Genomic DNA, 25,446 nt, shown 5'->3' on the forward strand with positions numbered 1-25,446 from the left:
ATACCGGCAAGCTTTAATGTACGCACAAATCACGGCAGTGCAAGAAAAACATTCTCCGGCATTTTATCACTACTTGCATGTTTTGCGTTTCTTTATCCATGATGTTTCCCAAAAATTTCATCATACTTTAAGGTTTCACTTAAAGAGTCAATATTGGGGACGGATTTGACCATGTAGAAAGTCTTTGGTCTAGATGCCATATGACCAAGAGATTTTTTAGTATACAGCGAAACACAAAACAGTACACCCGTGTTTTAAGTTGAGACATTAAAAAATAAACCCTAAAATAAATCTCTGCAGAGAAGAATTTGCAAGGAATAGAAACAGTAAAGTTAATAATTTGTAGTCTTGAATAAGTTCCACACATCGACATTTATATGAACAACAAAACAATGGCCGCTAAAATATGATACATACAGACTATATAGGGATACATATATGCACCCTAAGAACCATTACATTACATATAGGATTACAAAAATTTCATTCCCGCTACGCTACATGGTACATTTATATCACAACAATTTACACCTAACAAGATCTTAAAAATGAGTATATGCGGACATACATTGGAACCGCGCTTGCACGCAGAGCTGTATCTGTCGTTCTTGTATAAAGCATTTTGCCTCAACTAGATTTTCCGTGGATAGAGCTGAGCGACGTTTCAACAAATAGATTCTGAAGGGAGAGAGGAGAAGGAGGGGAGTATACAACAAGAATTTTGAGTAAGGAGAAAGGATACTCCAAACTACAGAAACGTCCAGCGTTCTGTGAGAAAGAGAAGTGACCACCCAGTTCAAGCCAATAACTGCACTGGTGAAGAGCTGTAGTAGAATAAACCCCTTTAAGTATCACTCCAACTATCATCATCGTCATCTTCATCACTTCCTGCATGTGCCTGTAACAAAATTCTTATCGTATTAATATATTAACGAACAAGGAAATACTAAGAGGGAGTGGGGGACAGAGTAACCTGGCGAATTGCATTTGCTTTCTCTAAGATAGCAGCAACCCTCAAGTTGGTTGCCGGACCCTGAATGCTGGGTCTTGTCACCGTTGAAGATCTTGTCATCATTGCAGGCTTCAAGTTGAATGACTAAGACAACAAATATTGGTTCAGTCTTCAAATTCGAGCCCAAAATGGGGAAAAGGTAGGTGATGCAAAAGCAAGAAGTAGAACAAAAAAAGACAGCTCTAACCTTAGTTCTTATCTGTTGCAGCATTGAATCTCTTTCATCTACCTTAGGTTCGACCTGAGGCCGAACTCGTTCGGTTACTTTTCTCAACTGCAAAATGTTAACATGTCAGAAAGGTATTTTGTAGAGCATAAATCTCAAGAAGAGCATGTGCTGAAAGACACCATCATATGATTTTCATTTACCTTGCTTTGGCCATGAGCAGCAACAGCATCAATAAGGGGATTTCTAGGACGAGGGAGCTTAGAAACTGGAACTCCATTAGACCTTCCACCTTCATAGTCTGACATTACAGCAGAGTTATGGGATGACCATGCTATTTCTCCCTCTGATGTTGGCAAACTATGCTGAGGCTGCTCAACCATTGGTGGTGCTGTCACAGATGTGGAAAGAGGTTCTCCTAGTTCTGATTCTGAATTTTTCAGTGAATGTTGAAGTATCTTAGGCTCAATACCTGTCTCCGGAGTTACCTGCTGCACTGGCTGGATAATAGATCCATGAGAAGATTCAGGGTCATGTGTAAAAGTTATACATTCCGAGCTTGGTCCAGTGAATGGATTTGAACCAGTCTTAACTTTTTCTTCCTCTGAAGCTAAGTGATTACTTCCAGACCCATCATGAGATACCTCTGGTAACGATAAAAATGAGTTCGAGAATTGTGCCCCCCCTAAATCAGGTAAATTGTACTGATGATTAGCATCGTTAACCATGGCTGGTAAATGCAATGAATACGGAGCAGGATGCACCACATTGCCCATTACAGGTTCAGAAACATGTTGGAACTTCTCGCCTTCTTCAGATGTGAGAGGCAAAAATGGGTTCTGGGGAGGCAGCACCTCTCTCTGTGGTGCTGGCATATCAAATTGAGCTTTCTCATCAGATTCCGGTGGCTGTATTGGCAGCAAAGAATCCTGACCAACTCCAACCAATTCTCTCTGTGAAAAAAGGGAAGCGTGTTGTTTTCCCATCCTCCATTGCATTGGTGGTAAAGGTGGCAATGGTGGCATGTCTTCCAGATTGACCACAGTAGCTTCAGGGGGCAGGACTGATCTAGGAAGGGTAGAATCTAATGATTCTAATGTTTGCTTCGTAACAAGAAGTTCCTGGCCTGATGATTCTGGTAAGAACTCTGATGTTAAAGCTTGGCTTGGAAGATATTCAGGATGAGATTCCGGGGAAGCATCCCAGCATACTTCCTGATTGATGTGCTCCATAGAGGGTAACCGGTTGGGTTTCTCCAGATCCATGTGGTTTTGAGACCCTGCCTGTACAGATTGAAGACTTGATAAGATGATACTCGCTTGATCTTCTTCCGAACTTTCCACATCAAGCTCAGCAGATTGAACCTGCAGAGAACACTTTAAGTCAGCTTCTGGCTGATCCCTTGCTCCATCTGTTGGCAAATCCTTGATATCAACTTGATTTGCTTGCAACTCCAATGAATTCTCCAAACTAGTTTCAGGCTCTGGGAGGTAGCAGGTAGGTGAAGACACAACTTCTGTATTTTCTAAAGATGCTGAGTCTATGGTCACATCTCCAACAGCCAAACTGCTTTCAGTTAGTTCATCCAGAGTGAAATTATGACCATCGTCAAATACTTTTGAACTGGAATGGTCATAAGTAGTTGATTCGCCTGGGTTTGATTCTGCAGGGACATCACACACAGCCAAACTGTTCTCAATCTGTTCATCCAGAGAGAAATTTTGACCATCATCAGATGCTTTTGGACTGGAATGGTCATGAGTAACTGTTTGACTTGAGTTAGATTCTGAATCTGGAGAAACATCTGTTTTACTTGCTTCCATTTGCACTTCTGAGTCTGTGACAGATTCTGGAGAAACTTCATCCAGTTCAGATTCTTTGTCACGAAAATCCCCAAATCCAGGAAGAGATCCATGCAAATTTATAAAATTCGTTGGTGAAGAAGAAATTGCATTTGGAGATGAATAACTAACATCATTGACGTCATTATCAGGTTGGGCGACAGCAGCAGAGGGCACAGCAACAGTTTCTACATTTAGTGTTTCAGGCACCACTACATCTGAATCCAAATGATCCTCATGGCCTGGGAAAGTTGGACAATTAGATGTCAGTTCCACAGAAACAATATCACCTCCTACATCGGCATCGCTGGTGAATAATCGTAATTCCTCGTCATCCATGGCCCTAGATCTCTCTTCTACATTGAATTTTTCTTCATAATGTGGAACACCCGCTTCTTCTTTAACAGATTCAATTTGGGGAACGTCCTCGTCTAAATCAGATAATTGCTGCTCTATTAGGCCATTTGTCTGGGGAACATCCTGCTGCTCTGTTAGGCCATGTGTTTGTGAAGCATCCTGCTGCTTTGTTAGGCCATGTGTCTGTGAAGCATCCTGCTGCTTTGTTAGGCCACATGTCTCTGGAGCATCCTGCTGCTCGGTTAGGAAATGTGCCTGCCAAGCATCCTGCTGATCTATTAGACCATGTGTCTGTGGAGCATCCACTACAGGCTCTTCTGAGCTATGACTCTGTGCAGCATCCACTGCAGGCTCTTCTGAGCTATGACTCCGTGCAGCATCCACCATAAACGGCACTACTTCAGAGTTGACTGCAGTTAGTATAACAGGATCAGCAAATCTGGAAGCCATGCTACAAAGATTTGTAACATCTCTATAATAAGGCAGTAATGTATTACCTGAAGATGTTTGTTCTTCTGGCAGAGCTGAGGAAAGCTGCTCTTCTGTTGATGAAATACTTAAACGTGGTGAATCAATCTTTCTCGCAAATCTTTCTAAGGAATCTTCATCAGCACATTGTGTCTGAAGTATTTCATTCACAGCAATATTTCCACTTTGATCTTCAGAAGCAAGGGATTCAACTTTTGACAAATGTGGCAAAGCATCAGAACTGACACCTAAATCTTCTATATCTGATTCATCAACAGGATGTCTTGGTGAAGTACTTGGGGATTCATCGTTAGTCTGGGAGTCGGGGACAACAGCCAGAGAATTATCCAGATTTGTCACATTTTCATCAATGTCTAGTGATTTATAACCAACTTTAATTTCGTCAGAGGGGGTATCATCTAACACAGGTCCTGCCAATGATACCACTGGTGAGTTTGCTCCAGGGTCTGAGTGCTGTAGTGTAGGACTTGTATCCCTAACAAATGCACTGTAAGATGTATCTCCAGGATCAGGGTTTATGTCTTCCACAATGCATGCATTATGAGACAACGCATGCTCCTTTGTTGTGGCTGCTAGGGGATCCACGAATTCAGATTGCTGGTTGCACGACATCTCAAAAATCTCAGCTCCACAGGTTTCAGTGAAAGGGAATTCTTTAGCTGCTCCATTACACTCTGATGGTGAATTCTCAACCACATTGTTTGGATTATCAGAGTGCAAAAAACTGGCTGTATCTTTTTCAAATGAATTCTTCCCGTCATCTGATGTAGAGGAGTTTCCAATTGATTGAGAATCCGAAAATCGAGTTTGAAGCTCCAGATGCCCATCATCTGCATTAGAGTCTATCCCATATTTTTCCACATTCTGGAAGCGTAGATTGTTCTTAGGCTGAAATTCATTGTTAATTTCCATTTCTGATTCCATATTTGCAAGAGCATCCATGTAATTGTCTACCTCACTTGTCCTATCAACATAACAGGAGAGGGTGGACCCCTCCATGCTGCCTTCAGTTTTATGTTCTCCACCAACTGCTAATTGCGTATCTGCTGCCACCTGATGAAGGTTGGAATAATTTTCATTTGTCTCAACATCAGAGTTTGGATCAGACCCCTCTGGAATTTCTCTATCAAAAACCCCCCTATTAAAGCCATCCATGGATGGTTTTAATATATCTTTATGGACATCAGGTGAAAAGCTAGCAATTTCCCTTTCTGGGGACATTTCAGCAGGACTCACTGTAGTGATGTCAAGTATTCTAAGGTCTGGCTCACCACTATCATCTAAGGTCAATCTCAAGAGCGGTGGAGCAACAGAAGTTTCACAAATAAGTTTGTGTTCTGGTGAAAGAGTCTCCAGAAATGTTTTCATGTAACTTTTCCCAGTTTTTGAGTCAACTGCAGATCCATTCAAATGCCTTTTCTTCAATTTCACACAACATACAGGATCACTGGAACGATTCTCAATACGCTCCTCCAGGAACAATTCATGCAGTCTGCATTGTTTGAAATATAATAAGTAGCCACTCATCCATCTGTTATTTAAACATGAACATTTACACTAGCGTGAATGAGAATAGTGCAGTAATATAAAAAAAGAGCTCTTACTTGGCATTTGACTTGGCATGTGACGTCAGTGCAACTTCTGGGGTTTCTCCATTCCTCCAGCGGGATCCTTTCTTCTGCTACACATTAAAGACGACAGTAAATATTGTAATGACATAAGTTGTATTGTATAGTATAGCAATGACATGCCAACAGAAAAAGGAGAACCTAATTTGTAAATTCTTAGTACAAAAAAGGTAACATTTCCCGGTTTCCACATAGGCCTGCATGCAGGTGCACGCTCCAAACAAAATTAGGAGATGCCTAACACATTGATTGAGTGGCATCTATTTAAGTAATATCTTGCTCATACAGAACTAGGCCACCAAGACCATGGATAACAATCATGGTCGCTGCCCATTGGTGTCAGCGCTCGTTACCGAGGAGCAATGCCATGTGTTTTTCCTTTTCTTTTCGTTTTATACCTTTTAAGTAATTTTGTGAGAGGTCAAATAGTAAATAAATTGCTAGGTAAAAAAGGTCCTTATGGCTGGTTGCAGAGACAGATTTTAATGAGCATGATGTGTATAATAACATGTATTACAAATTCACAATTACCTACATGACAGAAAACCTCATACAATTGTAACCATAGCAACTAAAGAATAAGCAGTTAATGAGAAATGATTGTTCCATTGCAATACCTTCACTTTACGGGTTTTCTTTTCTCTCTGCATCTCTACTGTTATTGAAGATGCTGATTCGACTTTAAAGAATGATGGATCAGTGTACCGCTTCAAACATGCCCCAGCTCCAGCAACATCAAACCTGTTAGAATGGGATAAAGTGATACAAAAACAACAACAAAGCCTTTTCCCACTAAATGGGGTTGGCTATATGATAAACATAAATATTTAAAATTTTCCAATATCTTTGCATTTGAGTTTTTAGGTTAAAGTAGCATAAGTTAACACAAATTGGGTCATCATACTTGTCCAAAAGGAACAACCGGGGAGGACCACGGCATTCTTCATAAGAATCCATTACAAAGCGAGGTAAGTCTCCACGGGTGATCATATTCTGTTCAGAACGCAGATTAGGATGCCAATCAACCCCTGCAATAGAATTATGCACTTGCATAAATATGCTGTAATCAATGTCTATTAGCAACATGGACAAAAGGAAATTACTTTTTACTAATGCATTAGATTTTTAAAGCTTTAAGCAGGTGCAAAACAAGTTACGAAGAAGAAATTACATAACATGTAGTCAAACCTGGGTTGGAAAAGAATGAAGAATGATTGGTTTGAGATAGAAGTGCCTTCTCAATTGAAGGAAAGTCTGCTTCAAGCTGTTGGACACGAACCACTAGACCGTGGCCTCGTGTAGCGGTTCCCATTACTTCCTCGTGCAAGTCATGAAATATTTCAGCAGCAAACCTATAAGTAAAAATTGGCAACGAAGTGCATTTCTCGTGAGTCCATTACCAACTAACTTAAAACCTAGCTACCAAATAAACTATTTAAAATGCCACCATAAAATTTCAGTTATGTGATACAGGCATATCAACCGGAAAGACCCAGATTACATATCAGCTGAAAACGCTTTAAACATCATTTCTTGGACAAAGAAGTACTTATGTATTGATGCCCACGTTCGCAGTAACCAAATTAAATCCAAATTCTAGAACATTTGGATTTCAGTTTGATCCTACAACCAAAATTCATAATCCAATACATGGCAGACTCATTCCCGTAAAATATTCCCAAATACGCGCACTTCAATAGCCTTAATCAAATGGTAATCTCCAATAATCGCATATTTAATCACCGGCATCGTTCAGTACTGGTGTCAACTAAGTCAACAAATTTCACTCACGGTTAATCCAGTAATAAAGTCCAAATAAAGCATCGTAATTCTATCACCTCCAAGAGTCCAAATTTCAAACCCTAAAGTCTCAGCATTTATGGTAAAAGCAACAATTTTCAACAGTTCAAATAAAAAACCACATAAAAACAGTGAACAAAGATACTTACTCGGCAAGGTCGCCCAGCTGCCGCAAAACGCCGACGAGGCCCGCCATGGCCACGCCTTCCAGAAGAGCCTCCGGATCATCCCGATCGGCTGCTCCGTACAGTTCCGGATCGGCCAAGCCGTACTCGTTCCTTATCTGGTACCTCGTCAACGGCATTCTTCAGCTCTCCACTCCGATAAACCCTAATCTCCCCAAAACTGCAAATTGTATATGGTACCTCCGCTCTTCGATTTCACATTTCCAGAAGAGAGAGAGCAGAGAGAGCAGAGAGAGAGAGAGGAGTGAATGAATATGCGGTGGTCAGAGAGAGAGACAGAGAGAGACAGACGTGAGGGGAGTGAGAGAGACAGACGTGACAGAAAGAGCAGGGAGGGGAAGTAATTAAATGATTTTGTTTTTATTTTTCACTGAGAATTTTGGAATGAAAGCACCGGTGAGAGAGAGGGACCCCGGCGCGCATCTTGCCGCTTATAACGCGCTCGCTGTATAGGATCATGGTGTATAACTAAACCCTTAATCTCGTAGATGACGTTTTACTACAGTGATGAAAATTAATTATGCACACTCACTAGTGCAAGTTTAATTTCCATCTAGACCCGTTTGGTGGTCTTTAGAGATATGATTGAATTGGTAGAGATATATAAGGCATGACTTGTAACTCATGTATAAGAATAAGTTAAGATAACTTACTTTATTGTAAATTCCTAACTCATCATGTCTAGTACTGTTCATCTCGTATGTTAACACAACGAACAAGAAACTAGACTCAAGTTCATTTTAATTAGTCATAACTTATCCCAACCAGCCCACTAAACAAGTCTTTTATTCTCTTTTTCTTTTTTTCTTTTTTCGTATTTTTGTACAAACAATAATTTAAAAAGGAGAAAATGAGTGCGAATAAATCATTTGTTATGTAGTAATTAGTATGTTTGTTTGTTTGTTTGTTTGTTTGGAGAGATTTGTCTCGTTTGTTTGGGTTGGAATCGCTTGCCTTGAAGACCACAACGTGTTGGTGCTTCCAATTATCCAAAGTTAAAAGGAGGGCTAAGTTGCTAATGATGAAAAAATTGGCTTGGAAATTACTCTTTTAGTATTTTGGGTGACTAGGCTGTTGAATATTTGATACTGAATATGAATCATTTTATATATCGATTAAGCTCATCACATTGCTTCTCAAAATGCTAAAAATGTTTGCTAACAATTGTAAACGCTTCCAATAAAAACACTTCTAATATAAGTGATTATGAGAAGAAGAAAAAAAATTGCTACGAAAATAGTTGCAAACGAGTCCTAAATCAAATTCTTATAATCCAATCAAAATCATTCATGAGGTTACACCCAATTCAATTAATAAAGATTCACCAATATGATAGGCAATGACACAACCATCAAATATAAATTGTACGAAAAGATGATATGTATTTGTAATGAGTTCGATATTTAATTGTGATTAATTTTACTGTAGGGCATTAGTGCCTTGTCACAATTGTAAATACTAAATACCCTATGAAAAATATCAAAATAAACTTGTTTACAGCTTATAAGCACAACGTAGTTCTAAATTTCCCTTGCTTAATTTATGTTATTTCCACTTTATCCATGTTTATATATATCTCATTTCATTCCATCATGCTCTTTTATCATGTCGGTCTCTCGATTTCATCACACTCTGTCATCTCAATTGAATCTATTTGAATCAAATTCAAATAGATGACTGCATGTTGTTTTTATGAGAGTTGATTTTCGATTTGAACTCTATTGATGGCTATATATTATTTGTAGAGAGCTGTTATTCTCACCCTAATGTCTTATCTTCCCACCCACCTTTTAATGACTTTTTAATTATAAATTTGTCCATTTGTAAAATGACTAATAAGGACCTTAGTTACCCTCTTTTGCATTATTGTTTTTTTTTTATATAAAAAATAAAAAAGAAAAGTTTGAGTTTGATAACTCTTTAGACTATATGTCTTCTTTAAACCGTAACTCATCATTCTCATCTCTCATCCTTCTCATCTCTTTTCATTTAGAGAAAGCAAAATCATTCAGAGAAAGCAAAAAGAATGAACTTAGAAGATAACGTTTTTATGGAAGAAATAGATGATTATGTTTCCATCAAAGAGGTAAAAGAATAATTTTTTGTGTGCAATTTGTTAGGATTTAAACATTTGCCTTTCTGGGTTTTTATTTTACATGCAATTGATGAAAGTTTTAATTCTCGGAGAAATACAAATGTATTAGGTCTTGTAACTATCATTTTTGTCTCTCATGTTACACAACAAGATTTCAAAAATCGAATGGAATGGCTTTTTATTTTTGGGTTTACTTGGACAATAAAGAAGTGCTCGAATGTTGGGTCTAAGACGAGATTATTTGTATGTGTATGCAGTGTCTTTAAAGCCTGAACTGTTTGAAAGGATGCACTTCGATTTTACTAAAGGACTCAATCAGATGATCTTATTAAGGATTGAATGCATTTAATTTAAGTTTAAGTTATAAATTTCTTGTAGTCTAGTTTAATTAAGTTGTACTTTTATGCAAATGTTCTTGAAATCAGGTCATTCAATTCCTCCTATAGCAACAAATTGGGAAATATACCGTGAACCATGGTGTTTAGAATGGGCTATTCCGTACATTGCTCATATACAACAGTTCAAATCTATTCTAGGGTCTACAGTCATAACTAAAGAGATTGTGCAATTGATGAAAATTGAAGTTGGTGCAACGCTTGTCCGAAACTTTTAGCTTTTACTTTTATTCAAACAACCAGAAGGATGTTATTTATAAATTGATGCAAACGTATGCCCTTTTTGATGAAATCTCAGGTGGGAGAAGTGGGAGAGCTATCTGAGATATTTCAATGGAAGGGGAGGTTCCAAAGGGGCTGCCAGATTGGAAAGAGGAGGAAAAGCAGCACCTGGTCAGGCTCTCTGACATTTGTGCTGCTTCATCGAATTTATTCCTATTTGAATGTGTTGTATCTACGATTTCGTATTACGTTGCCGTACAATTTGGCAATAATGGATAGTGTATTGTGATCAATCGAACTAGAAACATGAAGCATGGTGTTGTAATTAACTTGACTAAACTCAATTCGATAAAACAACGAAAACGTGAATCAATTAGAAAAATAAAACAACATGACTTGAGAAATGGTGAAAGTGCAGCATAGAAAGCTGAGTTGAAAAAAAAAAAAAATATATATATATATATAAGGGGTTATTTTAGGAATAATAGTGGGTGGGGAAATAACTTTTTTTTTTAACTTTTTATAGTGGGTGTAAATATAACGTGGGTGTGGAAATAAGACAACGGGTGGGGAAATAACATTTTATTTTTTTAATTTTTAATGTGAATTGTGTAGATGGCTGCATGTTGTGTTTTTATGAGTGTTTATTCGAATATGTTCTAATTTTGGCCCTAATGTGACAGAATTATACTGGGAACCGTTTAAATTTTGGTTTAGCAGTCCATTTTTTTTTATTTTAATTTTTTAACAGTCTGAAATGTGAATGGGAATATGGAAGCTTCGTTGAGTCTTTTTTTTTTTTTTTTTAATTTTGATTTGGTTGAGGGAGAGTGAAAAGAAGAGAAAGGTTGGTGGAGAGCTAGTAGTTTTAGTGGGAGTAAAAGTCCAAAAGGGGTCGCTTTTTCAAGGTGTCTTTGCTTTCTGGTAACCATTTTTCCATGGGATATAGTTGTACTAGTGGTTGTTCCCTTTTGGTTTCTTAGGTTATGTTTTGCCCTTTTGATCCTCTTCTTGGGTCTTGCTCATTCACCTCTCCTATGTTAAGCTCCAAGTATACAAGATTTTTTAGTATGCATCGATGTATAATGAATGTTATATATTTAGATTTTTGGCAGTTGAATTCTTATTTGTTGGATATTTGACTGCACATTGAACAATTCATTGTTCTGATACACGCTATATATCGGAGTATATAATAAAATTTTCATATGTATAATAAAAAGTTAAAGCTAGTTTTAGCTCCCCTTTTGCACTTCTAAAAGGGCAAGGCCGTAGTTACACCTAGGTTTGAAAATATGCCTCCACTCTCCACCAAGATACAAATTAAGTTGTACCCTCTCCAAAATGTAAGAAAAAAAGTGTAAATCTACTGCAAGTTTTAGCACCTCCACCCTATGTTGTATTTACACCTCATTGATCTTCTTTTATTGAAGCATGAACAATGACAAACATGGCTAAAGTCGATAATAACTTCTCGTTTATACATCAACATTCAGCATTGAAGATAAGCTATTCCTTAAACCTATCTTTTTCTACATAATGAATTAGGTCCACTTCTATTGTCAATGTTTTTTCTTTTCACTATAAAAACAATATATTCATATTTAGATGATGCAATGTAGGTAAATATTGCATAATTAACAACCATAGTATAGTAGGCGAGTAGGTATAGCTACAAACAATCATGTAAGCTTTGCTTAAAAGCTTTAAGTCATTAGTAGTGGGATGCACATGCTTTCAAGTGTGTACATAGTTTATGGTGTGTTTGTGTAGCCGCAATTGAATTGCTTTTCCACTTGCCAGCAACTTCTTCTCCAACGACTCTATCTGTATGGCCGACTTGTTTGTTAATGCTAAAAAGTACATATACGTGGGGGATCATAATTTTTTAGGGTCAGAATAAGACAAATTGGAACACGAACTAAGGTTGGTTATAAACTCAACACCAAGTAATCACACAACTAAGAGTATGCAATATCTAGTTCTAGATGTTCTTTGGGATTCTCCTGGTTTAATACGAGTTTTATATCCTATAAGGACTCTCTCCCGACTATTATAAATACGTCGTTCTAGGTTTATCTTTGGTAATGCAATTATAGCATACTCTATTCTCTTGCCTACTGCTTGAGCCTCGTAAATTGCTTACTAACTTGACCTGGAGAGTCATTGGCCGATACCCCACCGGTACTAAGGTAATCTTGCAATCCTTTGTTGTTTTACAGATAGTCAAGCTTGTGTATCTCCTCCTCAGATAGTGGCGCGTGAATTCGGTTCCAATAATATGGATTTTATGAACTGAAATTCCACCATTTTATTACACATAAAACTTTGTCAATCTTTTTTAAATATGGTTAATTTTCATAAATATTGTGTTACATTAGTGGTTGTTGTTACAAGGTACTTGAGTCTTTGACCCACCATGCCTTAGCTTATTTGTTACCTTACGTATGTCTCATTAGGGTAAACACTCTTCTTATTCATTTACGGGAAAATAACATGGCAACCACAAGTTTCCTTGTTAACTATTTGACTTGCACAAAAAGTAAGTGTATAGGCATTCTATTTGGACAAAAGAGCAACGCCTGAATTCCATAACTACATGTCCACAACCTTCATTGAGTATATAAAAGGCCTGTACAAAGTTTAGCCCAAGGTTATGGGGGGCTTTTACCCAAACTTTTCGAACAAATCACTGGTCCAATCCATTTTTACCATGGTTGATAGGTCCCATTTGTTTCTCTTTGTGCTGATAAATGACCTACTTAACTCAGTGGTCACTCTCGCACTATCATTTTGAAGAGTTGCAGGGATATATGATTGCGCATTGTGAGCTAAAACATATTTTCAAGGAATTGAATAATGTTGCAGCTAGCCAAATGGAGCTATAATTTAGACCTTGGTCTGTATAGTTTTGAGCTTCCCCCTAATGACTTATGCAACATTTAACAGATGATCTTGTAGGAGCCCTTTAAGGGCCACTCTATTTATATTAATGATATGGTTTAGTTTTTTTTTTTAGTACATCAATAATTTACACTAAGGGGAGGGGGAGTTTGGCAAAGACACACAATGAGCAACCTAATTTGGTATCGAATTCGCCATCAACGAGATTCAAACCTAAGACTTCTCACTTCCAAGTGAAGAAGAATATTACCAGACCGTCGAGCATGAGAGTCTTCATCCCCTCTGTTCATCAAAAAATAAAATAAAAATAGCCGTCTCCCTCTTAAATACTCCCTTATCTATATATTAACTCCTCCTTTTTATTCAATTTTCTCATCATCCCCTTATTCCTCAACACCCAACTTTTTGTAGTTGTAGACTCTGCATCCAGACCTCCACGATTTCATCGGGTCCGACGGGTACAATCTGGATCTCTCGTGAGTCAATGACGATTGTGAGTTAAAGGTTCTTCTGATACAGATGACGACAAATCGATTAGTATAATTGAGGACTTGGACCAATATTTTGTAGAGAAATCCGCAAGTTTGAGTTTTTCGGGTATATCAAATTTCATGGATAGGTTGCTGAATTCGTGTTTGATTCGTTTTCACGATCATCATAGTTGTCCCTCATGTTCTTCCATTCTGCTATTTGAGTAGAGTTTCAGAGAAGCTTAAGTAGAAATTTAAAGAAGTGAAGTTTAGATTAAGCATGGTAAGCTGAAATTCACTAGTTGCAAAATTTATTAGTCGCTTGGTTACCACGTTGTTTATTTCAAAACTCTATGGGTGGTCAAATAAATAATTGTTTTCTTTAAAAAGTTACTAAGTCATTCGTGGTAATTTTATATAAGGAAAACTAATGAAAATGGCTTGAAAACTTTGAGTTTTAATGATAAGGACAAAATAAAGGGTAAAGTGAATAGTACCAAGATTGACTTTTTAGTGTAAAAATGTGGTTTTTCGTTAAAGTGAACAGTACCAGGTGCTTTTCGTTAAAGTTCCCTTTTATATATGGGTATAAGAGTTTTTTTCCTTATAAATAAAATTGATGGGTGCCCAGATATGAAATTTGGGTACACGAAGAACCACTTTTAAGGTGCGTTTGTTGCATTATACTATCTCGGACTGAATTAGCTTCAGAGATTAAGCTGAATTGATTTAAGAAGTGTTTGGTGCTGTATTAAATAATATAATCATAAAGTTTATTAGTTATCATGCTTCTTAGACAAATATTTTATTATTAATTTATGTTTTATTTTTTTCTTTCTAGAATCCTCTTTCTCTCTATCTGAACCTCTCCCTCTTTTCCTTTGCCCACTATTTCCCCCTCTCCTATTTTTTTTCTCCCATTTCATCTTAAATTACTCTGGTTTTCTTCTTCTTCGAAGTTTGAAACTTTGAATTCGTTTTGTTTGCCTCAAAAGAAATGGCATGGAGCTGAAGCTGGAGTTGTGGGGTAGCAAAGGGATATGAAATTGCAGTATAAAACTTGAGTTGGATAAGATCCATAGTAAATCTAGCTTCCATTATTTGTTCTCAGATCCTAAGTTCTTCAAGGGGAGTTCGTTATCTATGTTTTCTGGGTACTGTTTCCAGTTCAATTGACGAAAATGGAGGAACCCATTTTCGCATATTAGGTGTTCCTCCATGAAGCAAAGAGGGCAAATTTGGGTTGTGGGCTCGTTGGGTCTCATAAGAGGGAGAGAAGTCAATTTGAAGCAAGGAGACGGTTGAGTTCGCGGGACGAAGGAGATTGGCGAGAAGGCATGGTTTGGTGACTGGTTCGCAGGACGATAGTATTGGAGACGGGATTAGCAATCCCCTAGTTTTCAGGGGTCTCACTAAGACCCCTAGTGAAGGATTTAGTCGACACGAGAGTGATTTAGTCTCATTAAATTCAATCATTGCTCGTACCAAATCCGGACTTGTAATTTTAACTAAGTCAGTCCAGTCTAGTGAAGCTTAATAATGAGAGATAAAAACATGCATTAGGGGAATTAAGTAGACTCAGCCCAGTTGATCTTATTTGGGCCTGAAATCTACAAAATCCAGTAACCAGAGAAAAACATAAGCCTTAGCAGAGGTTTTGGCTCTCCCTCATGCTGGATGCACATGAAATTATCATAATATACAAAAAGGAACATTAATATTTTGTTATTCTTAATATACAAACCATCATGTCCAAAGTAAACAAACAAAAAAACCCTGAGTATCTTTGTTTTATGGTGGGTCAATTTAATTATTAAAAAGTCGTATTATACAATACTAATATTCGGATGGACGGAGTCATTGGTCCCGTTGCTCTTTTTTCCTTTTGGTTTATGGGAACATATACAAGCATGAATGGTGGTCCATTAGTTGCAAAAGCATATCATTAGGAGCAATTACTCGTAAAGTATTTCTCCAAGTACCCACTAATCATGAAGATTGTACATAATGCATACTAGTTCAAGATTTGATGCATTAATTATAAAAAGAAAAAGCATTAAATTATCGCCGATGTTGGTCTTGTATATGAAAAATACAGAGTTAGAGCCAGCCTAAGAGAATGCAAATAATAGATCACCGACTTTGGTCTTGTATATAAAAATGCAATGTTAGGGCCGGCCTGACCTTGAAGAGAACACAAATAAAAGACTACCGACTTTAGTTTTGTATATAAAAATACAATGTCAGGACAAACTCAACTTTAAAAAGAACCTTAATAAGAGAAACTGCTCATATTTTTGGTGAAGAGTTGACAATAAAGAAGACAATGACCCATAGCATCTTTTCTTGCTTTATTTATTTGCTACAAAAGTATCCATAAATAAATGACGACCCACAACATAATCATAATTAGGAATTAATTCATTTGCAAAATAGGGTTCGTTTAATTTCTTGCTTTGGCTGCAAAACACAACTCCTGGGAGTTTTCACTATACTATGTATCGGGAGATACATAATTAAAGAGGCCAAATATTTAATCTCGATATTGCATGTAGAATATAGAAGAAACTAAATTTCATACACTCGCATGAAACACGTGAAACTGGTGGTTTATATTTATATTTGTTGTTTCAACTTTTTATCGATCTTGAAGAGTAAACACAGACAAGAACACATAATTCATATTGGTTGGGTAAATGTGCCTCTCATCTCTTTGAGAGATTTCACTGGAAATCAAGAAAACCTCTTTTGTTTCAAATTTTAGATCTTATTCTCTTTCACATCCCGCTCACACCACTCAAAGTATTTCCCTTGTAAGTCTCGTTTTGTTTTTAAAACCCTGAAGTCCTAAAATTCCATATTACAAATTGCCGCTTTAGCATACTCGTATGTTACAGTATTGAATCTCGCTACACTAAGTAACCAGTGATCGCATCTTAAAGATTAAGTCAAACACGAGAATGCAAGCCAATTTCACAAAAATATTTATGTTAGTATTCAAATATAACATCGTAACTTCGAAATGTCTGCTTTCATTTCATGCAACTGGTGCATGAAAGTATTTTTTATTCTTTTAATTTCGAATATCAATGTCCCAACCACATGAATTTATGACTTTTTTACTTCAAAATTTCAAATCGTCTTGAATCGTAAAAAAATCTCATGCATGCACCTCAGTATGGTAGCATATAGAAGCCATCAGTCAGACTTGCAATTGGACCCGGAGCAATATAATTAGGTTTACGTAAACAATGATATACAATGTACGTACAAGGACATATTAAAAAAAATAATACAAGGACATATTAAAGGTTAATTTATCCAAATTAATTGAATTCAAATTGAATCGATGACTATATATATTTTTTTTCTGGTCAGAATTGTTGACTTCTTTAGCTACCGTCTTTGATCATAAACTTGAGGCCCAATCTCTTGTTACAATACGTCATCAGAACCAACGCTTCTCAAATTAATAAGTAATCGGGGGTGTTTGATTAAAGAGAGTTTTAACGAAGCACTTTTTTACTATTTATTTGAATGAAAAATGATATTTTTATTTTAAAAAGTCACTATTGATATTATTCACTTATAACACATTTTTGTCATTTTGATTAAAACTAAAAAATTTTAAGTCATTTTCGTTAGTTTTCCTTTGATTAAATACCCCAATTTTCTAATGGAAGCAAGGAAGGCGCTTTGAAGTAAAAAATATCAAAGTAGAAGACGGATTTGCATGACACGCGTGTAATGTCATGGTGATATTCATTGTTAATAAATTAAAGATAAGTGTAAATTTTTATTCAGTGTCTTGTTTTAAAAATCCAAAACACATACTCGTATCATGTAAGTTTGTTTTCTCATAATAAACACCAAAACCGAAATACGAGCTTATCGGTTCTCTTCCTTTGTTACAACTTGCAACATTTGGTAACTACATTACCGCATGGCATTTTAATTTCAAATATTGTAAGGACTAAAAGTTCAAAACCCTAGAATACAGTCTGTATGGCATGGTTTTGTCTGTTCCCTCTAGGCATAAAAAACAGACCAATTTCCAGAAAATAGAAACTTGCTTGACTCTGGTACTGATAGAATCTAAATCTTATTACCTTTCTTTTAGGAAATCTCAATCTTATTACTTAAGTCAAGAAATCTTCTTTGGTTTAATTTAACTAAATTTTCTGTCCTTTTTGTACGCAAAAACCATTAGTATTGCCTAAATTGGAATCAAAATCTTGTTACTTAAATCAGAAGATCTTATGCAGTTGTGTGTTTAACTTTAATTTATTAAACTTTAATCTTCATTTTCTCCCATTTAGTAGGCATCCAATCAATCCTAACTACTAGTTAATCATACGCCAGCGCAGGGAAACCCCACTGGTCCCTCGTGGACCTCGTGGTATCTCATCTGCCAGCTGAAACTATAAACAAATTCCCCAATTTTTCCCCAGCTCTGGTTCATCTTCAATGCGAGCTCTCTTCTTTCAGCAAGCACATTCTTCCCTTAAAGTTCACAAGGCAGAAAATTGTAACATAATAATGTAATTGATATTAAGAGTATAGTAGATATGCAGGTGCACCTTCACCTAACGAGTACTATTAGTTGTTTGACATTGTTGACTAAATGTGTTAATGCACCTAATATTCAAAATCTATTGACATTAGAACAAAAGATAGTCAAAGACTAACAGTAGTTTGTCTTGCATCACAAAATTAACAAGGGAAATATAAGACCCGCAAATATTTTTTTTGGCATGCACCCTCCTGTTTATTATTCGTATTGTGAGATGTGTATACGAAGAAAAAATCACTTCCCATAAGAATATCTCTTGTATATCAGACTATACATATTTACCCTTATCTATATTGAGTCTAGAATATTGGACATCCGAAATTTTATGGCGTCTCTCACATCTTGTAATGTGAATTCATTTTTGAAGGTTTTTTCTTATTGGCCTTTATATGCATTCAAATTAAACAAATATCTGAATTGAATGAAGATTCAAACCTGAAATTCTTTCAACATTAAGAAGAAAACTATCACTAGTGACCTAAAAAACTTGGCTATGTACATGAAAAGATACAGAAAATTACTTCATGAATATAGTATACGCATTGGGCCACTCATCAAGAAAAGTCCTTTATAATTGGCAGCTTAACTAGCTAGTAACCAGTAGTTGTAATATTTTATCTGCTGAGATTAATGCTTTCTTCGTTCATACAGATCTGCCGCCATGCTTCCCAAATTAGGCCATCTACTCAAGGATTATTGACCACAATTTAGCTTTAAAATTGACAAAATCAGTCTCCAACCAAAAGGTTAAAGGGAATCGGACTAATGAATCATGCTAAATTTGGCTCCAGGATAGGCAACATGTAAACCCAAGATATGCTAAGTTTGACCCTAAAAAGTAATAAAATATGAAGAGAAATAACATATAGACCTGCATGGTTGACGATAAAAAATTAACTTTAAAGTAATTTTTAAAATATTAAATTTTAGAGAGTTAAAATACAACCAAAAATTACGTTTAGCCTTCATGAATGAAAATGACCTGAAAGGCAAGGCCAAGGAATAGAGGTACAAAAGATGAGATACATATGTATCTAAGTTATCTTGATAGGACAAGCAGCCCTCTCTGGAACCCACTCACCTAACGCATGTGTATGTCTGTATGTCTCAACTGCGCCTATAAAACCCTTTCTTTCTTCACTCAACACCACATTCATCCTTGTTATAACTTAAAGCGCCCGCCCGCCCCCCGCGGGCGCCCTTTCTCTCTCTATCTGTTTATAGAGTTAGTTGCCAAGCATGCGTGCCCAAGTTATGCCAGAAAAAGCCCTTCATGGAATCCATGGATTGGGAAGGGACAACATTACTACTACTCCTCCCCCCAAAAGGTACTTTCTCCTCAATTCATTTTTTCATTTGTTACTAAAATGTATTACCCAAATTGCACATACTTTCAGAACCTTTTTAATCCAATATTTTGCATGGAAAAACAATGCCATATTGAAAAGAAATCAATTATATTCGTTGTTATTAAATTACTTTTTATATAAATAAAGTAGAGAATAAGCGATATTAACTTAGGAACTTTAATGAAAAGCTCCGGTACTGTTCACTTTAATGAAAAACCAATGTTTACACTAAAAAGTCAATTTTGATACTATTCATTTTACCTTTTATTTTGTTCTTATCGTTAAAACTCAAAGTTTTCAAACTTTTTTCATTAGTTTTCCTTATGAACTTCTACTGTCAATTTCTCAGGTTGGATGGAAAAGTTGCTATAGTGACAGGTGGTGCTAGAGGCATTGGAGAAGCAACAGTGAGGCTTTTTGCAAGGCATGGCGCCAAAGCAGTCATTGCTGACGTGGAGGATGCAGTTGGCACAGCCCTAGCAAATTCCCTGGGCCCTTCAGTTACCTTTGTTCACTGTGATGTTAGCTTGGAAGAAGACATGGAAAACCTAATTGAATCAACAATTTCCCGTTACGGGCAACTGGACATTATGTTCAACAATGCCGGGGTCCTCGGAAACCAGTCGAAACACAAGAGCATCATGAACTTTGATGTCGATGAATTTGACCGCGTAATGCGGGTGAATGTTAGAGGAGCTGCATTGGGGATGAAGCACGCTGCAAGAGTGATGGTTGCTAGAGGAATCGGAGGGTGCATAATTTCAACTGCAAGTGTAGCCGGAGTAGCAGGCGGCCTGGGGCCACATGCTTACACAGCTTCAAAACATGCCATTGTAGGGCTCACAAAGAACACAGCTTGTGAGCTGGGAAGGTACGGAATTAGGGTAAACTGCATTTCTCCGTTTGGGGTTGCCACGTCAATGCTGGTCAACGCTTGGAGGATGAGTAGCGATGGTGATGATGAAGATGAAGAGGAATGTACGGATTTGGGGATGCCTTGTGAGCAAGAAGTGGAGAAAATGGAAGAGTTTGTGAGAGGGCTTGCCAATTTAAAAGGTCAAACTTTGAGGACAAAAGACATAGCTGAGGCTGCTCTTTATCTTGCTAGTGATGAATCCAAGTACGTTAGTGGCCATAACTTGGTTGTGGATGGTGGAATTACCACTTCAAGAAATTGTGTTGGCTTGTAGCCTTTTTTCATTTTTGTTTTTTTTTTTCATTTCATGGTGTGATTTTGTATATTCATAGACTAGGAAAAGGTTTGCCGTACGTGTTTGGGTTTGTAGTTTGGTTCATTTTTTATTTCTACATTCATCCGAAGTTGAGTGTAACATTTTTTGTGACCAATTTGGTGGCTTAATTGATACTCAATCTCTTAATTTAGCAAACTATATTCCAATTACATCGTCTTTTTCATTTTTCTTTTAGGTTGGAATGAGTTTATAAATAACTGAAACATAATGTCAAGTTGGCTATATATAATGTAAGTTGACTATAGTAAGTGATGAACAATAAATTTTATACATCATGTTTGCACATGTATCTTGATAATAACTCTTTAATTGTTAAATTTATGAAATCATATTTTATATTTGTTTGATTAGGTCATATCAAAAGCATAGCATTATAACTTTTTTGAAGCAGGAATTCTTCAAACTAAAGCTCAACCAAAAAGAATTAACTATCATAAACCCTACGTCCCCTATGGAAAAGGGTTCGCTAATGCAGTAAGCACTGCTACAGCCATCCACTAGCATTACTTTTTTGGATTTGAATGTATGAAGAATATGGGGGATAAAGGGGACGGGAGATGTGCATATTTGTGTATCAAAGCTGTCATGGCCATGGTGTTGACATCTAAATAAGAGCTGCACATTTGACTCGTGAATGAATCAAAATTCAAACAAAGCCATTGATTCTTGATGAAGAGCAATAGTAGGGAAAAAAAGACACCAATGGAAGACCGGAAAGTTTGACAAAGTACAAGAAAACTGTGTTCACTAAAAATGCTTAGCCCAAAGTTCGAGATCAAATGTTTGTTTAAGAAAATTTTGTCCCCCACAGTTTATATCAATCTATTTTCCGTACAAAAACTTTCATACATTTGTTACCTGAAACACGTATATTTATTATATTAAATGAGTAGAAATTTTTTTATACACTTGTTACATGAGATGAACATGTCTTATGTAATTATTGTAACATCCCGTAGCGTCTTGGGGAGTGGATCATGTAAGTCTTATATGTATATTTCAATCTCTTCCTAGCATGAGGCATTTTGGGAATTCACTAGCTTTGGGTTCCATCGGAACTCCGAAGTTAAGCGAGTTCGCACGAGAGCAATCCCATGATGGGTGACTCATTGGAAAGTTCTCGTGTGAATTCCCAGAAACAAAACCGTGAGGGCGTGGTCTGGGCCCAAAGCGGATAATATTGTACTACGGCGGAGTCGAGCCAGAGATGTGGTGGGACCCGGCCGAGATGTGACAATTATACTATATGAGTGGCACATGATCGAGAATGTGAAACGTTTTTGATATATTTAAATTGGTAAATAAAATATTTTCATATCTCTACTGACAAGGCTATGGGCTTGTTTAAAAATATTTTTAAAATGACTGAAAACGTTTTAAGGGAAACTATTTTTAAAACCAATCATTAGTAAAAATACAAATGCAAGTGAATTCTGAAAAACATTTCAAGTATTTTTAGAATCTAAAAACTTTTTTTTTTTTCTGAAAGAAGAAGAAGAAGAAAAATGCTCTCAAATATTTTGTTAGAGAATTATTATGTTATATATTATATGAGTAACAAATGCAAATGACACATCTATTTTGTTTACAGAGTAAACGATAAATGAAAGTCAATGACTGATAAAGGTCTTGCTTCCTACTAAAATTAACAAAAGCTATTCCATGATCCATGATCTTTTTATACACCTTCAAACTTTTGACACTCAGCGGAATATACGTGCAACTATAAAGGAGCATATCTTATCTGCACATATCAACCATTTCAACAACTAAGAATGGCTCATAACTGGATGACAACGAATATGTTTGATGTTGCATTCATACATGAATGTCTAATATGTTTTGATATCATGAAAAAAAAAAAGTTTTATCATAAATTTAATTAACAATATAAGAAATCAATTACTGATAAGCACATAAAAAGTCAAATAAACTTCTGAATGAAACTTTTTTTTTACATTCGCATAGTTGTCAACCTGGTACTAGAGAAAATTAAAATACCTAAAGGCCATTTTGAACAGCTCAATCAAACCTTAGAAATCAACATTGATCAGAAAATTAGATCGACTTGGAATTAAGCTGTCAATGTTCAAACATTACCACATCCTTAGTTGTAAAATTTCTGTCTTCTTCCATTGTTCATGGATCCAGGACTAAATTAACACACAGTGGGTTCCCCACTTGTTTTTCTTAGACAAAAAATCCTAGGTAATGGGGTGCAACCATTTTTATTACCCAGATGGCCAACAATTTAGTACAACTTGTAGAGTCATAGATTTAATTATTTATGTGACTGGGCAATGCGCCCCTGGCATCCTGGAGTAGCAGGTCAAGTGGAAAGACTAAATTACCAATGGTCTGTATAAACTATATGCTAAAAATAATACACAAATTAATATGACTGTAAGAATAGTGAAGTGAAGAAAACCAACATCTATGTGGAAGATGAATCAATGGTAGAATTGAGTGACACTTATCAAGAGATAACATAGGTTGTTATAAGGTAGTTAGTCTTTAGCTTAGTGGAAAAGCTTTGTAAAAACTATATAACAGACCTTGTAAATTTGTTACTTCATTGTCAAGAAATACAACAAATTTTTCTCTCTCTAAAGCTTGATTCTCTCTCTCTCTCTCTTTGTCTCTCTATTTCCTTTTCTACGATTACCTCTTAGTTCTAAGTCTTTTCCCTCAAGATTTCTGCAATCTTAACATGGTATCAGAGGTATAGGTGGATCCAACGCTTCTGCATACTCTCTGCAACATATATTTCTCTTCTCAACCCTCTGATTTGTTGATTCTTTGTGATTTTCTGGGTTCATCAAATTCCCAGTCTTGGAGATACTTGATTGATAGAACAGTGCACATTACCTTTTCGATAAAAGTTCAAAGTAAAAAATTTTCTTGCTGCTACAACAATGGTCACTGCGGTGCAATTGCAAATTATGCAATCACCCATTACAAATCTCATCACTACTGTATCATCTTTAGTTACAGTGAAATTAGATGACTCCAACTATCTTATATGGAGCTTTCAGATAAATCTTTTGCTTGAGAGTCACGGCATTCTTGGTTTTTTTGATGGGTTTAAGAAGTGTCTACAAAGGTTTTTTGATGAGGCAAATCTTGAAGGAGTTGAAACAGATGCCTATCAAGTCTGAAAAATGCACGATCGTGCTCTTATGCAACTTCTCATAGCTACATTGTCATCATTTGCGATTTCCTGCATTCTTGGAAGTACTAGTTCCCATGCAATGTGGACAAGTCTTAAAGAACGATTTTCTACAGTCATAAAAGCACAATCTTTCAAATGAAGACAGAGCTACAAAACATTAAAAAAAGGTCTGATTCCATATCTGTTTATCTGCAGATAATCAAAGATGCAAGAGATCATCATGCTGCAACAGGTGTCTTATTTGAAGATGAAGACATAATCATTCTTGCTCTTAAAGCGTTATCAACTGATTATAATATTTTTCGATGTGTTGTTTGAGGAAGAGAAAATGAGATTTCATTGAAAGATTTTCGATCACAACTTCTTGCTAAGGAAACAATAATTGGACAATCTTATGAGTCTTCTATGAATTTTGGGTCTGCAATGGTTGCAAGTAATCAGTCAGCAAAAGGAAAAGCTCTTAGTCTTGAACAAATTCCATCTCAATCTCAGGACTTTGATATAGGCTCCTTAAGCCAAGGCTACAATATCAATGGATGGTCTAGTTCCAATGGGTATAATTCTGGTTAAGGGTCATCTTCTCAATATGACTCTGGAAATTTCAATGGCAATTCACTTCATTCTAATGGATAAAAAGGTTTAACTATAAAGGAAAAGGAAGAGGAATATTTCAGTACAATAATGGCCCCAGATTTCATTCTCCATCATACAACTTAGGCCCTGAAATTCTTAGCTCCCCAAAACCATTCCAACACACATGTCTTGACTATCCAAGTGAGATTCCTACTTGCCACATCTGCAACAAAAAGGGTCATGTAGCTGCAGACTAGAAATGGTGCAATCATACAATGTCAAATTTGTTAGAAGTTTGGGCATTCAACTACTCAATGCTACCACAAAAACAATTTTGCATACCAAGGGAGACCACCCTCAGTTAATCTCACTGCAATGCAAGCAAGTTATAATCCTTCTACACCACCTGAATAGTTTTGGGTTGCAGATACTAGTGCCACATCTCACATGACCTCATAACTTGCAAATCTAAATTTGTCTACTCCATATCAAGGCACTGATATCATAACCATTGCTAGTGGTGTAGGTTTGACCATTTCTAACATTGGTACATCAAAACTTCAAGGACCTAGCCATACTTTTACACTAAAAAATGTGTTGCATGTTCCTAAACTCTCATAACGCCTACTATCTGTATATTAGCTCTGTAAAGATAACAAATGTAGATTCATATGTGATGATATTTCTTTTTGGGTTCAGGACAAAATCATAGGGAGAATACTCCTCAAGGGACTGTGAAAGCTGGTTATTACGTCATTCCATTCATTCTCCACAGAAGACATTATTTGCATCAAACTCACATGCATGATATCTAGCCAAACATGTTAATACAAGTTTATGGCATTAGAGATTAGGACATCCATCAAATGCAATTACTTATGCAATGCTACAACATACAAAGGCTTCTACACTCACAGACATTTCTTAAACTATTTGTACACCTTGTTTGGAAGGCAAATTTA

The 25,446-nt window shown here is 36.4% G+C and overlaps 2 protein-coding genes across 4 annotated transcripts; one reads left to right on the top strand and one right to left on the bottom strand.

The window, feature by feature from the left end:
- Positions 1 to 307: 307 nt before the first annotated feature.
- On the bottom strand, positions 308 to 7,890 carry LOC126593066 (protein SCAR2-like). Of its 3 annotated transcripts, none has more exons than XM_050258932.1 (10): positions 7,443 to 7,890; positions 6,682 to 6,845; positions 6,398 to 6,521; positions 6,111 to 6,234; positions 5,470 to 5,546; positions 3,874 to 5,357; positions 1,382 to 3,771; positions 1,200 to 1,286; positions 974 to 1,096; positions 308 to 898 (listed from the first exon to the last, which is right to left on the bottom strand). In XM_050258932.1, exons 1-10 carry the CDS (start codon positions 7,595 to 7,597, stop codon positions 845 to 847), a joined length of 4,782 nt encoding a protein of 1,593 aa, XP_050114889.1. In that variant the 5' UTR covers positions 7,598 to 7,890; the 3' UTR covers positions 308 to 844. The 3 variants fall into 3 exon arrangements, with proteins under 3 accessions (XP_050114889.1, XP_050114888.1, XP_050114887.1); XM_050258931.1 differs by having other exon boundaries at positions 1,382 to 3,786; positions 5,470 to 5,543; positions 7,443 to 7,889; XM_050258930.1 differs by having other exon boundaries at positions 1,382 to 3,786; positions 7,443 to 7,889.
- Positions 7,891 to 19,291: 11,401 nt separating this feature from the next.
- LOC126593076 (short-chain dehydrogenase reductase 2a-like) lies at positions 19,292 to 20,874 on the top strand. Its single transcript, XM_050258945.1, has 2 exons — positions 19,292 to 19,465; positions 19,836 to 20,874. Exons 1-2 carry the CDS (start codon positions 19,377 to 19,379, stop codon positions 20,674 to 20,676), a joined length of 930 nt encoding a protein of 309 aa, XP_050114902.1. The 5' UTR covers positions 19,292 to 19,376; the 3' UTR covers positions 20,677 to 20,874.
- The last annotated feature ends 4,572 nt before the right edge of the window (positions 20,875 to 25,446 follow it).

Source organism: Malus sylvestris, chromosome 12 (assembly GCF_916048215.2).
Source record: "Malus sylvestris chromosome 12, drMalSylv7.2, whole genome shotgun sequence".
NCBI lineage: Eukaryota > Viridiplantae > Streptophyta > Magnoliopsida > Rosales > Rosaceae > Malus > Malus sylvestris.

Coding starts and splice junctions, on each gene's coding strand:
- LOC126593066 (XM_050258930.1), bottom strand. CDS start 7,597: ATGCCGTTGACGAGGTACCAGATAAGGAACGAGTACGGCTTGGCCGAT. Junction 6,846..7,442: donor CAGCTGGGCGACCTTGCCGA/GTAAGTATCTTT, acceptor TTTTACTTATAG/GTTTGCTGCTGAAATATTTC. Junction 6,522..6,681: donor TTCATTCTTTTCCAACCCAG/GTTTGACTACAT, acceptor ATTCTATTGCAG/GGGTTGATTGGCATCCTAAT.
- LOC126593076 (XM_050258945.1), top strand. CDS start 19,377: ATGCGTGCCCAAGTTATGCCAGAAAAAGCCCTTCATGGAATCCATGGA. Junction 19,466..19,835: donor ACTACTCCTCCCCCCAAAAG/GTACTTTCTCCT, acceptor TCAATTTCTCAG/GTTGGATGGAAAAGTTGCTA.